This window comes from Leucoraja erinacea, chromosome 9 (assembly GCF_028641065.1).
Source record: "Leucoraja erinacea ecotype New England chromosome 9, Leri_hhj_1, whole genome shotgun sequence".
NCBI lineage: Eukaryota > Metazoa > Chordata > Chondrichthyes > Rajiformes > Rajidae > Leucoraja > Leucoraja erinaceus.
In genome coordinates, this window is record NC_073385.1 from 65210900 (window position 1) to 65228757 (window position 17858).

At 48.1% G+C, this 17858-nt stretch overlaps 1 protein-coding gene across 1 annotated transcript in view; it reads left to right on the forward strand.

The window, feature by feature from the left end:
* Positions 1-17858, forward strand: part of sptbn5 (spectrin, beta, non-erythrocytic 5) — a 217314-nt gene that overhangs the window by 42351 nt on the left and 157105 nt on the right. Inside the window, exons 8-11 of the mRNA XM_055641059.1 lie at positions 651-883; positions 6737-6890; positions 8711-8911; positions 15481-15696. Of these exons, the coding sequence (XP_055497034.1) occupies positions 651-883; positions 6737-6890; positions 8711-8911; positions 15481-15696 (804 nt within the window). The remainder of the gene's footprint in view (positions 1-650; positions 884-6736; positions 6891-8710; positions 8912-15480; positions 15697-17858) is intronic.

A 17858-nucleotide genomic window follows, 5' to 3' on the forward strand; every position in this document is an offset into this window, starting at 1 on the left:
GTATTCTCGTGGAAACATACAACATGGTTAGGAGTTGTTTCCACCACCCCACCTTTATCAACCTCTGTCGTCACCTCCTCAAAGAACTCAATTCAAGATGAAATGTCTTCAAGGTTGTCGTTCTTTAGAATCTTCTCAAGTAATTGGATGTTCAACAAGTTAGTAAAGTCAAGCCTGATAACGATACATTTTTAGACCCAAGGGGGACTCGTTGGGTCCTGTCCCCTCAGCGTGTGGTTGCGGTGGGGGGGAGGGGGGGGGCCTGCGGCGTCACACACACACTAACCACCCCCCACACACACATGGGGGTTGGAGGGGAGAGGGGGCTGGAGGAGGGAGGAGGCGGGGAGGGAGAGAGGGGGGGGGGAGACACACTGGAAATTAAGAAATGCACAAGGTAGATAGGAAATTGGAGCTTAGTGACAAGATGAACCACAAACTTATTGGATAGGCCCAACACCTCCTTATTCTCAAGCTGGAGTCAAGAAGTAAGGGAGAAAGGTAATTCAAAATAGAGAGGATTTGAAATAGACCAATTCAAATAGTCCTTTGATAGATGCACCAATGTGAACATTGTGATAATATTACAAAAGAAACTCCATTGGTTTAATTCTCACTTCTATTGCATGCCTCTACCCTCACCTCGACAGTCCGTGGTGAGTTCAGATGATTACGGCAAACACCTATTTGATGTCGTGGACATGGCGCAGAAACACAACCTGGTCGTCTCTCAGATCTCAGCCCACGGAGAAACCTTGAAGCACATAAGCCAGAGAGTTGACGATCTCAGGAGGTGCAGTGAGTTGAGGACTGACGTTGTCAAGAGGAAACTGAAGGCACTCAATGGTCTCTACAGCAATCTCCTGGAATGCAGCAAAGCCAGGTTAGTCGGCAGCCAGTTTAAAACACGGCCAAATGTCAACTGAATAACAGGCTGATTGATGTAAGCCTTGTTGGCCTGTTTAAAGCCCTGTCCCACTGTACAAGTTCATTCAAGATCTCTCCCGAGTTTGCCCTGATTCGAACTCGGAGATTTGCGGTAATGGCCGCTCGTAAGTACTCGGGGCTCAATCGAGCCGTTTACAGTGTATAGATACATGATAAGGGAATAATGTTTAGTGCAAGGTAAAGCCAGCAAAATCCGATCAAGGATAGTCCGAGGGTCACCAATGAGGCAATTGTAGTTCAGCACTGCTCTCTGGTTGTGGTGGGATGGTTCAGCTGCCTGACAACAGCTGGGAGGAAACTGTCCCTGAATCTGGAGCTGTGCGTTTTCACACTTCTATACCTGTGCCCGATGGGAGAGGGGAGAAGAGGGAGTGGCCAGGGTGCGACTCGTCCTTAGCTGCGTGAGCTATAAATGGAGTCAATAGAAGGGAGGTTGGTTTGTGTGATGGTCTGGGCTGCGTACACAATTTGCTGCAATTTCCTGCGGTCTTGGATGGAGCTGTTCTCAAACCAAGCTGTGATGCATCCTGATAAAATGCTTTCTATTGATTCCATTGATTGCAGAGTTGGTAGCAAGGTTTAGAGGCTTCTAAATGTTTATGGTTTTACTGCAGGGAGAGTAGAATCATTGAGATTTAATCACTCGGAGTTGGAGGGATGTTTCCACTGGTGGGAGAGTCAAGAACCAGAGGTCTCAGAATTGAAGTGCGCTCTTTAAGAAAGGAGGTGAAGAGGAACTTCTTTAGTCAGAGGGTAGTTAATCTGTGGAAGTCATTGCCACAGAGGACTGTAGAGGCCAAGTCAGTGGATATTTTTAAGGCAGGGATAGACACTTGATCAGAATGGGTGTCAAAGGTTAAGGGGAGAAGGCAGGAAAATTGAATTAAGGGGCTGTCCCACTGTACAAGCGAATTCAAGAGTTCTCCCAAGTTTCCTCTGATTCGAACTCGGAGAATTACGGTAATAGCCGCTCATAGGTACTCGGGGCTCTCGTGGACATTTTCTCAACATGTTGAAAAATCTTCACGAGTCTTCCCGAGCTTACCGCGTTTCCCGAGTACCTGCCATTAGCGTTACGAGCCGCTAAGAAACGTACCCGCTACGTACATTCTACATGCTTACCACGAGTTTGATTTTTTTTTTTAACTCGGGAGAGCTCTCGAATTACCTCGTACAGTGGGACAGGGCTTTTAGTCTTCTTGTTGGAAAAGACCTACACCAAACAAATGTTCCCAGCTCTGAGAAACCATCTTGGAATTATAGTCTAGAGCTGCGTGTCTCAACCGGGGTTCCCCGGAACGCTAGGGTTCCGCGAGAGGTCACTCGGGGTTCCCATGAGAAATCGTGATAAATAGGCTAATCATATGTAAATGCATTTTTGTGTTTAATTTCACATTTGTAATTTTATTAAACACGTATGGCATATTCTTGGAAAATTCTTGGGTATTGTAATAAAGTCTTCAATCTATTATATCATTTAAAAGTATAATAATCAGAGGGAATATATTTAGCGACGTCTATACGGAGCCAGTGTGAAACGGCCTTTAGTGGTCAGTGGACAGGAGCTGTACGAGACGGATGTGTGTATCATCAAGTGACTCACTCAAGTATAGACGCACGCACGGTCTCCACCAGTCCTGTCTGTGCTCCCTGCCGTGCAGGTACACTCCCTCATTTTTATGTAGGGGTTCCCTGAGACATGGAAATCGCTTCAAGGGTTCCGTAAGGGTAAGAAGGTTGAGAAACGAGGACTAGAGTAATTCAGTACTGAAACAGGCCCTTCAGCCATCTAACATAGTCCCCTTTACCTGCCTTTGGCCCATGCCCCACTCAACCTTTCCTATCCACGTACCTGTACAAATGTTTTAAATGTTGCTATTATGCCTGCCTCAACCACATTATCTGGCAGCACATTCTGTATACCCGTAAAAGTTGCCCCTCAGGTTCTCATTCACCCTTCTCCTTCTCACCTTAAACCTTTGGGGTGACAGAGTGGTGCAGCGGTGCAGTTGCTGTCTTACAGGGCCAGAGACCAAGGTTCCTGACTGCAGGTGCTGTCTGCATGGAGTTAGTGCGTTCTCCCAGTGACCACGTGGGTTTTCTCTGGGTGCTCCGGTTTCCTCCCACATTCCAAAGACGTGCAAGTTTGCAGGTTAATTAGCTCCTGTAAATTGTCCCTGGCATGTAGGATAGAACTAATGTGCATGTGGTTGCAGGTCGGCGGAATCAGTGGGCCGAAGGGCCTGTTTCCACGTTGTGTCTACAAACTAAACTAAACAATAACCTCCAGTTCTTGATTTCCCCACCCTGGGAAAAAGGCTCTGGGCATTCACCCTGACTTTTTCCCTCACGAGTTTATATCCCCTCAACCTTGAGTCCCAGCAACATCCTCATAAATCTTTCCCAAAGCAGGGTGACTAAAGGGCCTGTCCCACTTGGCCGTCATTTGCGCCTCATTTATGCGTTATATGTAAATTAGGTTGATGCATCGTGACGCGTGAGGTGCGCATGCGTTACGCATGGTGAGGTGTTGAATCGTATGCGGTGGCACGCGATACCGCGCGGTGCTCCAGGATTTGGTACAGGAACAAAATCCTCGCGTGCCACCTGCATGAAGTATCGTGTACGCACGCTGACGCATTGGCATTGTACGCTGGCGTCCCGACGTCTCGCGTGTATCGCGTGGAGACGCGTGGTTACGTCACCGTGCATCAGCGTCCTTACGTCCTTGCGTCAACGCCCTGCCGCGCACCGCAGGGTATTCTAGTGACATCATGCGCACGAGACGGCTGTGCTGACACGTGATGACGCGTGATTTGCGCGCGACGTCGCCCATCACGACGCGTTGACCTATTTTACATATGACGCGCAAATGAGGCGCAAATGACGACCAAGTGGGACAGGCCCTTAAAACTGAATATAATACTCTAAGTGCGACCTCATGAGTCTGAAGAAGGTCCCAACCTGAAACATCACCTATCCATGTTCTCCAGTGATGCTGCCTGACTCGGTGAGTTTTTTTCCATAGCCAATACCCCTACATGATGAAGGTCAATTGTCAAAAGCCTTCTTCACCACCCTATCTCTATGATGCCACCTTCAGGGAACTAAATCATTGTACTCCTAGGTCCTTCTGATCTATAACGCTCCTCGTGGCCCCACCATTCAAGTTAGTTTAGGTTAGTTTTGTAATACAGCGTGGAAACAGGCCCTTCAGCCCACTGAGTTCTCAACGACCAGTGATCCCCGCACATTAACATTACCCTGCACACACTTATACCAAGCCAATTAACCTACAACCCTGTATGTCTTTGGTGTGGGTGGAAGTTAAAGGTCTTGGAGAAAACCCACGCAGGTCACGGGGAAAACGTACAAACTCCATACAGACAGCACCTGCTATCGGGATTGAACCTGGGTCTCTGGCGCTTCAATCGCTGTAAGGCAGCAACTCTACCGCTGCGTCCATTCACTGCGAAGGTCTTGCCCTGGTGTAACTCCCCAAAATGCAACATCTCACACATCTCTGAATTAAACTCCATTGACAATTCCTGGGTCCATTTGCCCAGCTGATCATGATCCAGAGGTATTTCTTGATGACCATCTTCACTGTTTATGATACCAACTAAATTAGTGTCATTGGCAAAGTCACAAATCATGCCTTGTACATTCTCATCCAAGTCATTGATATAGATGACAAATGGCAATGGACTAGTAGTCAGTAAAGTTACTAGCTTCCACTCGACCTGAGCTCATGGTGGCCAGGACTTGTTATTGGCATCCATATTTTCTCCACACACAGTCACAGCGATCAATGTTACCAGTACCCGATGTGACTGAGACTCACAGCAGATACCTGTGCAGTGTCTGCTGCAGTAGCTGCTGAGATGTGTGGCCTTCATGAGCCACGATTATCAGGACCTGCGGTGATCGGTGTTCACTGATATTTGGTCCCACATACGGATTTAGAGTGAAGGGAATCCATTGTTTCTGTAAGCCACAGATATCCAGTACTTAGTAACTGCCGAAGATAGACACACATTGCTACACTAACTCAACGGGACAGGCAGCATCTCTGGATAGAATGAGTGGGTCGAGAACCTTCAGATTGAGAGTCAGGGGAGAGGGAGACCTGGCGTTGTGGAAGGGTAAGGTGTGAAAACGAGACATCTAAGGGGAAAAAGTTCAAGGAAAATGTAGAATGGTTGAATGCCAGCTGGGGGAAGGTGACAACGAAGCAGATGAATATTGACTTCTCTAACTTCAAGTACCCCTTGCTTCCCCTCTCCCCCCATCCTTCCCCCATCCTAGTTCTCCAACCTGTCTTGCTGTCCTGCTGAGTAAATTTTATCTTTGAATGCTTCGTTGTCACCTTCCCCCAGCCAACAACGATCTATACTATATTTTCTTTGAACTTCTTCGTCTTTGATATCTCGTTTTCCTACCTTACCTTTCCATATCTCTGTGTCTCCCTATCCCCAGACTCTCAGCCTGAAGAAGGGTCTCGACCCGAAACATCTCCCATTCATTCTATGCAGAGATGCTGCCTGTCCCCGCTGTGTTACTCCAGCATTTTGTGTCTATCTTTGGTGTAAATCAGCATCTGCAGTGCCGTCCTACTCAGTAACTGCCCTCAGTTCCGATCAGTGCCATCGGTGCTGCACGGTGGCGCAGTGGTAGAGTTGCTGCCTTGCAGCGAATGCAACGCCAGAGATCCAGGTTCGATCCCGACTATGGGTGCTGTCTGTACGGAGTGTGTACGTTCTCCCTGTGACCTGCGTGGGTTTTCTCCGAGATCCTCGGTTTCCTCCCACACTCCAAAGACGTACATGTTTGTAGGTTAATTGGCAAGATGTAAATGTAAAAATTGTGCCTGGTGGGTATCGGATAGTGTTAGTGTGCGGGGATCGATGGTCGGCGCGGACCCGGTGGGCCGAAGGGCCTGTTTCCACGCTGTATAGGGCCTCTCCCACTTTCCCGAGTTATTCACAAATTCTCCAGAGTTTTCCCCTTGATTCAAACCCGTAGGAGTCTGTAGATATATCGTAGCGGCTCGTTCTGCCAGCCGTTGGTACTCGGGGCTATTTTTTTACTCGTGGACATTTTTCATCGGTCTGGAAAAAAGTCCCGACTTACCTGATACCCCGAGTACCTATGGCTGGCATAACGAGCCGCTACAATATATCCACGAACTCCTACGGACTCGTTACGAACATTCTGCGAGTTTCAAAATTCGGGAGAATTCATGAGTAACTCAGGAAAGTCGGACAGGCCCTTATCTCTAAACTAAAGCTCCTGGAATTTAGAGTAGCCGAGACCTGTTCCCACAGATATCACCTCTCACCTTACAACCTTTCGTGGAGGCAGGGGCCTCAGTCTTATTGACATCCCTTGTAACTAACTACTTCCCTCCGGCAGACGTTACAAGGCCTTCTACGCCCGAACCTCCAGACTCAGGAACAGCTTTATTCCCAGAGCTATAGCGGGTGGCTCTGAACCGGCCCTGCTGAGTGCCCCCCATCCCCCCTGGACTGTCTCCCTCGGATGGTCACGTCGCACAGACACATCTGCACTTTAGTCTTTGAACTGTTTTGACTATTTTACTGTTCTTTTTACAATCCATGTTCTCGGGATATCTAAATCCAAATGTTATTATTTATTTATGTTATGTCATCGGTTGGAAGCTACATACCAAATCTCGTTGCGCTTATGTACAATGACAATAAAATATATTATTATTATTACATTATTATTATTATTATTATCAATTTCATTTCTTTTGCAAATGCAGACATTGCAAACTGCAGCAGCAGCAGATCCTGTATGAATTTTTCCGAGACAGTGAGGAGGAGGAGTCGTGGATCTACGAGAGGTGGCAGCTGGTGCGGACGGCTGCCTTGGGGCGAGACATCACCCAGATTGCAGTGTCAATACAAAAGCACAAGGTGATCACTGGCGCCCGTCCCATGGCCAGCGAGAGATGCGGCTACCAAACGTCACATTGCGATGGTTGACGTACACGAATCTCAGAATGTGCGGCGTGTGACAGTGTTGTTAATCGCACTCCACTGTGCGGAGTACATTTAATAGATGGAATGTTAATGTCCTTAGTCACAGAGTGACGCAGTGTGGAAACAGGCCCTTCGGCCCAACTCGCCCACACTGGCCAACATGTCCCAGATACACCAGTCCCACCTGCTTGCATTTGGTCCATATCCCTCCAAACCTGTCCTATCCATTTACCTGTCTAACTGTTTCTTAAACATTGCGATAGTCCCTGCCTCAACTACCTCCACTGGCAGCTTGTTCCATACACCCACCACCCTTTGTGTGTAAAAGTTACCTCTCAGATTCCTATTAAACCTTTTCCCCTTCACCTTGAACCTATGTCCTACCCGATCCATTCCTATCATGATTTTATACACCGCTACAAGATCCTCATCCGCCTATGCTCCAAGGAATAGAGTCCCAGTCTACTCAACCTCTCCCTATAGCTCAGACCCTCGAGTCCTGGCAACATCCTCGTAAATCTTTTCTGTACACTTTCCAGCTCGACAACATCTTTCCTATAAGATGGTGCCCAGAACTGAACACAATATTCTAAATGTGGCTTCACCAACGTCCTGAATGCGAGATTAATGTCACACTAAAATCAGTCTGTGAAGTAAATCTGATACTGTAGATGTGATCTTGTATCAACATCTCCTCCATGTGCAGTAGGTTTGGATACTACACTCCCAGTATGGACTTGGTGGATATGTTAGAGTAGCTCGTGCCCTTCATTGTAATTGTAATTAATTTATTAGCCAAGTATGTAAGAACATACAAGGAATTTGATTTGCCATACAGTCATACCAGCAAGATCCACAACTACATCAAAATTAACATAAACAGCGCACTATGATTGAAGGCAATAACGTATTATCTTCTTGCCTTTTCTCCCGCGGTCGGGGCAGTCAAACCATCCGCAGTCAGGGCGGTCGAAGCTCCTGCTGTTGGAGCTCCCGAAGTAGATCCTTAACCAAGGGACCGACAGCTCCATGATGTTAGGCCGCAGTGCGGACGGAAATACAATACGGAAAAGTTGCATCTCCGTTGAGGAAATTTTTTTTAAAAAGTTCCCCCCACCCCTCACTTAATACAAAACTAAAGATACAGTAAAACATACGTTTAACAACAGACTTAAACCACCAAAAGAAAAGAACGAGACAATATAGACAATAGATAATAGACAATAGGTGCAGGAGTAGGCCATTCGGCCCTTCGAGCCAGTACCACCATTCAATATGATCATGGCTGATCATCCCCAATCAGTACACCGTTCCTGCCTTCTCCCCATATCCCCTGACTCCACTACCTTTAAGAGCCTTATCTCGCTCTCTCTTGAAAGTATCCAGAGAGCCGGCCTCCACAGCCTTCTGTGGCAAAGAATTCCACATTCACCACCCTCTGACTAAAAAAAATTTCTCCTCATCTCCTTCCTAAAAGACCGTCCTTCAATTCTGAGGCTGTGACCTCTAGTCCTAGACTCTCCCACTAGTGGACACATCCTCTACACATCCACTCTATCCAAGCCTTTCACTATTTGGAACGTTTCAATGAGGTGTTACCTCATCCTTCTAAACTCCAGCGAGTCAAAAGCTCATCATAGGTTAACCCACTCATTCCTGGCATGTTAGTTTGCCAGTGTGCGGAGGGAGTGTGATCGAGGTGCAACTGTAACCATGACGTTGTTGACCTGGTGTTGCTGTATTTCCTTCACTAGGCGTTGGAGGCAGAGTGCAACTCCCACCAGTCTATCTGTTTCTCAATGGTGAGAAAGGGCCAAGAGTTATGCAAAGAAAATCTGAACAGCAAGAGGGAAGTGAGGAAATGGGTGACGACTCTTCAGAAACAATGGCAACATTTAATGGACGAGCTGTCGAACCGAAACGCACGACTCCAGGCTGCCCTGGCGATAAAGCAGGTGAGACAACAGCCTGATGGAGTGGATGGGTCCTGTGTAGAGGACAACAAAGGAAATAGCAAGGAACCAAAACGATAACTTACAAGTGGAGGTGGAGGGGAGAGAGAGGGTTCCCAACGAATAAGGTTCCTAATGAACAATTTGCCAAGATTCTCCCAAAAGAGTGGGAATGCCATTGGTAATGTAGCTATGGAGGAAGTATGTGAAATGTTGGATTGGATAAACAGCATAAGGTAGATGGTTTAAAGGATTTATCGTCTTTGATGAATTTCCAGGCCAGTGAGTTTTAGGACCAGAGGCCTCAGAATAGCAGGATGTAGCTTTACAAAGGAGATGAAGTGGGATGAATCTCCACAGGCTGATCAGGTATATCCAAGGACACTGTGGGAAGCCTGTTGAAGAAAAGTCAAAGCATTCCTAGCTGGGATATGGGAATCATTGTTAGACACGTGGGGGTGCTGGATGACTAATAGCAGGGTTTGCTAATTCTGTGTCTCTATTTAAGAATGGCTGATTAGAAAAACCTTGGAACTATAGACCTGTAAGCTTAATATCTGCAGTAGGGTAGTTATCGAAGCCGGTTGCAAGCAAAGTAGGTCTTTTTGGCTAAATATGTTCAGATCACCACAACTTTGCATGGCCGTCTGAAGGGGGAGTGCGTTGGGTGCGACCGCACCCCCCCTTTTTTCCCCAGAGTAAGAAAAAATCCCAGGGGAAAAAAAAAAAACGTTAAAAAAAAAAATTCCGCTGGCCCACGCTACCCCCGCTGGAAACAAATTTCCTGGCTGGGCCCACGCCACCCCCGCTGGGCCCACGCTGGGCCCACACCACCCCCGCTGGGCCCACGCCACCGCTGCTCCACCCCCGCTGGGCCCACGCCACCCCCGTTGTTCCCATGCCACCCCCGTTGGACCCATGCCACCCCCGCTGGGCGCACACCATCCCCGCTGGGCGCACACCACCCCCGCTGGGCCCACGCCACCCCTACCGGGCCCATGCCAACCCCGCTGGCCCACGCCACCCCCGCTGGGCCCACGCCACCCCCGCTGGGCCCACGCCACCCCCGCTGGGCCCACGCCACCCCCGCTGGGCCCACGCCACCCCCGCTGGGCCCACCACCCCGCTGGGCACCCCCGCTGGGCCCACGCCACCCCACTGGCCCCACGCCACCTTCATCTTCATCCCCCCTGCCAGAAAGAGGGGAGATGTGGGAGGGGGAGAGGGAGAGGGGAAGGGAGGGGAGAGAGAGAGAGATGGGGGAGGGAAGAGGGAAAGGGGGATTATCTTTAGTGAGATTGCAAAATTAAGGTAGGTTTTAGAGCTATTATATTTTCTCCTCCATATGAATAATTTTAAACAATATCAAATAATATCAAACAATTGTAACTGCTTTCTTTTCCTTGATAACAATACTGAAAAATATGAATTCCATAGTTTGTGACATAAATATACATTTTAATGGGATCATTATATACAGATGAACCATTTCCATTTCAAGATCGGGGGGGGGGAGAGGGGGGCAAATATGCGTCAAGCCGATAGCCTAATCGTTAAAGAGTTAAAAGATAGACTGATCGATAAAGAGCTGAGATGAGGAATCGGAGTTGCCAAGGAAAGGTACTCTGAGAAGTTAAGGAGCAAGTTCTCAGCTAGTGATTCTTCTTCAGTTTGGAATGGCATGCAAGAAATCACCAGCTGTAAGAGGAAAGCCCCCCGCTCTTTGGACAATCGTCAGCTGACCAACGACCTCAATGAGTTTTACTGCAGGTTTGAAAATCAGAAACGTAACCCTGGTACCCCCTCCCCAACCAACACAGCCAGACCCCAGTCTGCAAATAATTGACCCTGCACCCTCTCCTTCCCATTCACCACCTCACACCTACTTAAGGCCTCCAGTATGAAAAGAGTGGACCCTTTCCCACCCCAACCAACACTTCACACCCAATTACTCATTTTTAACCAGTCCCTGCAAAGATGTACTGTCCCTGCCTGCTTCAAAGTCTCCACTATTGTCCCTGTACCCAAAAAGGTAAGGATTACTGGTCTTAATGACTACAAGCTTGTCGCACTGACCTCTGCAGTCATGGAGACCGTTGAAAGGCTTGTGCTGGCCAAGCTGAAAAATATCACAATCCCTCAACTGGACCCTCTGCAGTTTGCATATTGGGCCAATAGATCTGTGGATGACGTAGTCAATCTGGGCTTGCACTTCATCCTTCAGCACCTTGACTGCCAGGGGACCTATGCGAGGATTTTGTTTGTTGATTTTAGCTCTGCATTCAACACCATTGTGCCAGAGCTACTATGCACCAAACTTTCTGAGTTGACTGTGCCTGAACCCCTCTGTCGGTGGATCACCAGCTTTCTGACAGACAGGAAGCAGCATGTGAGACGGGAAAGCATATCTCGGATCCACAAACGCTCAGCATAGGAGCACCGCAAGATGCGTACTCTCCCCTCTCCTCTACTCGCGCCATACCAATGACTGCGCCTCCACTGACTCCTCTGTCAAGCTTCTCAAGTTTGCGGACGACACAACCCTGATTGGACTGATCCAGGATGGGGATCTCTGTACTCTTTTCAGTTTGACATCTTTCCTATAACATGGTGCCCAGAACTGAACACAATATTCTAAATGTGGTCTCACCAACGTCTTATACAACTGCAACATGACCTCCCAACTTCTATACTCAATACTCTGAGTGATGAAGGCCAAAGTGCCAAAATACATTTTGACCACCTGATATACCTGCGACACGACCTTCAAGGAACCATGCAACCCTCAACCATTCCTCTGCCCACCTGGCTAATTGATCCAGATCCTGCTGCAATCTTGTCCCACTTGGCCATCATTTGCGCGTAATTTACGCGACATCATTTCCGCGTCACGATGCACGACGCGCACGTGGTGACACGCACTTGATCCGCGCGCATGGTGCATGGTGACATAGGCAGCGACACGTGGTTGCGTGCGGCGTCGCAGGATTTTGTGATGCACAAAATATTTGCGCGCTATCTGCGTGACGCACAAATGACGGCCAACTGGGACAGGCCCTTAACTCACCACAGTCTTAATGTTTCTGAAGAGATTTTTTCATGCTTTTCTAAAGGGAGCTGAATATTTTTGCATCTGTCAAAATGTCTGCCAGTTGGCTATTCATCTGTAGATAGTATTAGATTCTGTGATTACCTCGAGGAAGAGAGCCACTGACCAAGACAGGGAAGAGATAGACTTGGTCTTGGCATTCGACATGGTGCATGTTGAAGTGTGTTCCATCTGTTGTAGCCACTCCTCTAACAACCATAGGAATACAGGTGCACAACCTTTTATCCGAAAGCCGCGGGACCAGACACTTTTCGTAATTCAGAATTTTTCGGCTTTCGGAATGGAAGATTTTTAGCGTAGATTTTAACGGCTGGCTCAGTGGTAGAGTGCTCGGCTCATATCCGCAAGGTCGCGAGTTTGCGCCTCGATCCCGGCAGTTACTCAATCGCGAGTTTGAGTCTTCAATGTAGTTTTTTCTTGCAGAATAGGAGAGAATAGGGAGGGTTAGGCTGGGATCATTCTCTGCGAGATGATCTTAGTGCGGGAGACAAGTGTGGGAGAGGTGTACTGACTGTGTGGGCAGAACTTTGGAAGTGATTGCCCACCATTCTCAAAAGCCGCTGTGTCTCCCTGTCCCTCCAACTCCAGAGGAATCCGCTCCCCGATGGGCCGCTACGGCGACAAGTGGTAGTTCGCCCACAGCCCGAGCTGCGGCCCCTCATCCGCAACCCGGGTTCCTCTGGAGTTGGAGCGGGGCTGGGCTAGAGTTGTTGCTGGCTGTGAGTCTCTGGGATCTCCGTGCTTGCAGTGGGCCTGGGGGTCAATGTCCCGATGAGGGGGCACAGCTCAGGCTGTGGGCGAACTGCCACTTGTCGCTGTAGTGGCCCATCGGGGAGCGGCTTCTGGTGATCCTGACGTCTCTCAGCTCCTGTCCAGGGGGGTGGCCGGAGACGTCAGGACCACCAAGAACCCTCTCCCCGATGCGCCGCTACAGCGGCAAGTGGCAGTTCGCCCACAGCCCGAGCTGCGCCCCCTCATCCGCAACCCGGGTTCCTCTGGAGTTGGAGCGGGGCTGGGCTAGAGTTGCTGCTGGCTGTGAGTCTCTGGGGATCTCCGTGCTTGCAGTCCGTGTCCCGTTGGTCCTGACGTCTCCGGTCACCCCCCTGGAATGGAGCTGAGACTGGGAACTGTACCGCCCTAGCCCCCTCCCTCTGCAACTGCAAACAACCCCACAGTTCCCAGTCTCAGCTCCTGTACAGGGGGGTGGCCGGAGACATCACAGCCCGAGCTGCGCCCCCTCATCCGCAACCCCAAGACCAAGACGTACTTTGCACACCATCAGCTTCTGTCCCTACGGGGAGCGTGTTCCTCTGTAGTTGGAGCGGGGCTGGGCTGCTGCTGGCTGTGGGTCTCTGGGATCTCCGTGCTTGCAGTGGGCCTGGGGGCCGGTGTCCCGTTGGTCCTGACGTCTCCGGTGACTGGCACTGGCTCCGACGTGAAGACAGTGCAAAGCCCCCGCGCCGGTGCAATGGGCGGGGAGCTGGAGAGGGGAGGGAAGTGGTCACACACATGGCCGGGAAGCAGAGGGGTGTAGATGGGGTGAAACTGAAGGGAGCAAGACTCACGATACACTGTGCATCGTGAGTCTACCGTGGGAACTTTTTTAACTCAACGGGCAGGCAGCAGCAGATTGTCAATTATTAACCCTCCAGCGCAATATACCCTCAACTTCTATTTTATGAATGGGGATTTAGTTCCCCTTTCTTCGAGGACCGACCGGAGGTTCCGCTGTCACCTCTGCGGGCCGCACTCGGTGAACGTCTTCAAGCGCCTTTTTTCAAGGACCGAAAAAATGTCCGCTATTCAGAGCTTTTCGTTATTTGGAACTTCGGATAAAAGGTTGTGCACCTGTACTTCCAATTAGCAAACAACTTGCTAATGTTTAAGAAGGAACTGCAGATGCTGGAAAATCGAAGGTAGACAAAAATGCTGGAAAAACTCAGCGGGTGAGGCAGCATCTCCATAGAAGGAAATAGGTAACGTTTTGGGTCGAACCCCTTCTTCTGACTTGCTAATGTTTGTGGCTGCAGGAGAGTACTTTGGAAGCTAACAGAAATCTTATGTATAAATCCATTTGCAGGATTAATGACTGAAAATGTAATTATCGTGGTCTTATCAAACATGATTTAGCACCACAAGCTGCCAATCCCAGTTGTGGAGATATTGGTATCGTTGTCTCGTTGTAGGACACTGATCATTCTTTTTATTCTGGATTTTAAATCCTGTGTTGTGTTTTTGTATGTAATCTGTGATGCTCAGAAGTAATTTACTAAGCTTTTATATGTATGTTATGTAATGTTGTCCCTTGTCTGAACCTTGCGTCTGAATTAAAGTTTAATAATGATATACAGTAATTGGGGCACTCACCCAGCAACTCAGCAGGGAATCTGCACTTGGAAGTCAATCCTCTTGGGAGGTGTTTATTCTCACCATGAACACAACTGCTTCCATAGGATCGGATTGGAAACATCACACTCTGATACGACAAGCAGAACTTCCTCATGGTACAGTCTCGTCCCATTAGAGTAAGAGGCTGATTTCTCACTGCTTATTCTGCCTCCTGTCAATTTTCAATTTGGAGATACAACATGGAAACAGGCCCTTCGGCCCACCGAGTCCCTGCCAACCCTCGATCATCCATTCATACTCGTTCAATGTTATTCCACTTTCGCAACCACTCCCTACATGCTCGGGGCAATTTAGCTTAGTTTTAGTTTATACAGCATGGGAACAGACCCTTCAGTCCTCTGAGTCCATGCCGACCATGGATCACATGTAGACTAGATCCAATTTATCCTGCATTCGCATCCTACACATGAGAGGCTATTTACAGAGGCCAATTAAGCTACTAACACACACGTCCTTGGGATGTGGAAGAAAACCCAGAGCACGTGGAGGAAAGATATATAGTTACAGGGCAAACGTGCAAACTCCACACAGACAGCATCCACAGTCAGGATTGAACCTGAGTGTCTGATGCTGTGAGGCACCAGCTCATCCTGCTGCATCACTGTGCAACTGTGTATTATTCTTTATCTCCTAGCAATCACAAATTTTCTTTTTATCACAAGCACGCTTGGTTCAGTGTCTCAGTTGAGCCTCTGAATAAAATAGGTTCAAATTGTGCTTCAGCACTTCAGAGCAATACTGATTTATGCTGGTATTGTCAGACGTGCCCTCTTGCAAATTATATGGTAAATCAAGTCAGGCCTAGCCTTGCAGATTAATTTGAAAAATCCTGTGAGGCCTTTCAGTGTGAGATGGAATTTCTACCCAGAGACTTGGGCAATATTCTTCTCAGCAGTGCATTGTTGGCTTAGTACTATTGATTAGCATTATTGATTTTGGAACATTGCACCCAGCATGTAACTGTGAAGGCTGTGAGAATTGTTGGCTATGATGGGTGAGGTGTAAACGCAAGGATTTGTTGCATCTGAACGTGACCAGATATTTCTGTTCTTAGTATTTTGCAGATATCAATGAGGCCCATTCCTGGCTGCTGGAGAAACAGCCTCTTCTGCAGACTGCGGACTGTGGGAAGGATGAGGCCAGTGCTGAAGCACTCCTGCAGCGCCACATGCACCTCACAGAGGAGATGGAAGCGTATTCCAGCGAAGTGACGAGACTCGGTGACCAGGCGACAGCGGCACTGGAGCAAGTTCCTCTGACAGTGTGTCAGGTACTCGCTTAAATTCTACGTGTAGGGAGGAACTGCAGATGCTGGTTTAAACCGAAGATAGGCACAAAAAGCTAGAGCAACTCAGCGGGTCAGACAGCATCTCTGGATAAAAGGAATAGGCGATGTTTCGGGTCGTGACGGGTCGAAGAAGCGGGAATAGAGGTCACAGCCTCAGAATTAAAGGACGTTCATTTAAGAAGGAGATGAGGAGGAATTCTTTCAGTCTGAAGGTGGTGAATCTGTGTAATTCTTTGCCGCATAATGCTGTGGAGGCCGTCAATTGATATTTTTAAGGCAGATAGATTCTTGATTTGTACAGGGGTCAGGGGCTAAGATGGAGGAATAGATCAACCATGATTAAATGGCAGCGTAGCCTTGATGGGCCGGATGGCTCCTATCAACTTAACAAGTTGTCCAACAACTTTAGGCTGTGCACGCCACACAAAGGAAGAAGAAGTAGAAGAAGTGTCCTACAACAAGACAACGATACCAATGTCTCCACAACTGGGATGGCTCCTATCACTTCTGAATGTGATCTATTCCTTTTCTCCAGTGATTCTGTCTGACTCGCTGAGTTGCTCCAGCTTTTTGTGTCTACACTTAAATTCTATATGTTCCAATTGGAGAAATTAGTACATTTAGGCCTGAAATTAGATGATTTCACTCAGAGGGTGGTGAATCCTTTAAGTCCTCTACTCCAGTGCGCTAAGATGCATCACTGATTGCATTTAAAGTGGAGATCGAGAGATTTCTCATCATCAAAATCATTTTGGATTGGAATAGGCTTCCCTGTGCCTCACCTGGATTCACACCCATTTCTCCCCTTCATCCCCCCCCCCATCCTTTCCACATATTCCATCCTCTGGCTTCACAATTTATATACCTCTTCTATTGTTACCTCACACTTTTTGTCTTTTCATCTCCGGCCTTTGTCCCACTGTCTTCCCCAATTGGAATAGGCATGAAAATAGTTTTGAGTGTGATCACGCATGAACATGTTGAAGAGTGGAGTAGGACTGTGGGCCAGAATGGACTGCTCATCTTCATCTTTCTTATGGTTTTGTAATAAATTGAGAGCAGCAACAACAGAGGAGAATCTGAAAATACTGGAAGAAAAACACACAAGGGCCTGCCCCACGATGATTCTTTTCAGCGACTGCCGGCGTCATTGACTGGCATATCAGGGTCACCGAAAGATTTTGAACATTTCAAAATCCAGCGGTAACAAAAAAATGTTGCGACACTTGAGGCGTCAATACGTCTTCACTCCGCATCACCCTGCATCATTTTTCGGTGACCTGATGCGTCAGTCAATGATGCTGGCAGTCGCCAAAAAAAATCGCAACAGTGGGACAGTCCCTACAAAATGCTGGAGTAACTCAGCGGGTCAGGCAGCATCTCTGGTGAATATTCTCACCATTTTGACTCCCCGTCCCGTTCTCAAACTGACCTTTCTGTCATCGACTCCCTTCGTCTCCAGAGCAGGAACAGAACCTCATATTTTGCTTAATTAGTTTATAACCTGATAGTAACATTGAAATCATTTTAGGTCCTAACACCCCCCCCCCCATCCCCCCCCCCCCACCCTATGTATGTGCCTCACCTGGATTTACACCCATTTCTCCCCTTCTCCCCCCCCCCCACCCTTTCCACATATTCCTTCCTCTGGCTTCACAATTTATATACCTCTTCCATTGTTACCTCACACTTTTTGTCTTTTTATCTCCGGTCTTTGTCCCACTGTAATTGTAATTGTAGTAAATCTTTATTGTCATTTCCTGAGTATGCATACCCAGAAACAAAAATGGCGTTGCTCAATCATGTCCATTCAAATCTCCATTACAAAATAAATAGGAATTAAAATTAAAAAATACATGTCATGAACAAATTTAACCCTCTAATAAACATTCAACAGCCGTTCCGACCGGCAGCGGCACAACAGTGGCTCTGCTGCAGTGTGGGGGGTTTGTGCGCGATACTTGGCAGGGGGGAAAGTTCATTTAACAGTCTTATAGCCTGTGGGAAGAAGCTGAGGAGCATCCTGCTGGTTTTGCAGCTAATGCTCCTGTACCTCTTCCCAGATTTACCTCTTATGGTGAAAAAGTCATGCGATGGGTGGTAAGGGTCTTGATGATGGAGATTGCTCTGTCTTCCCCAACCCC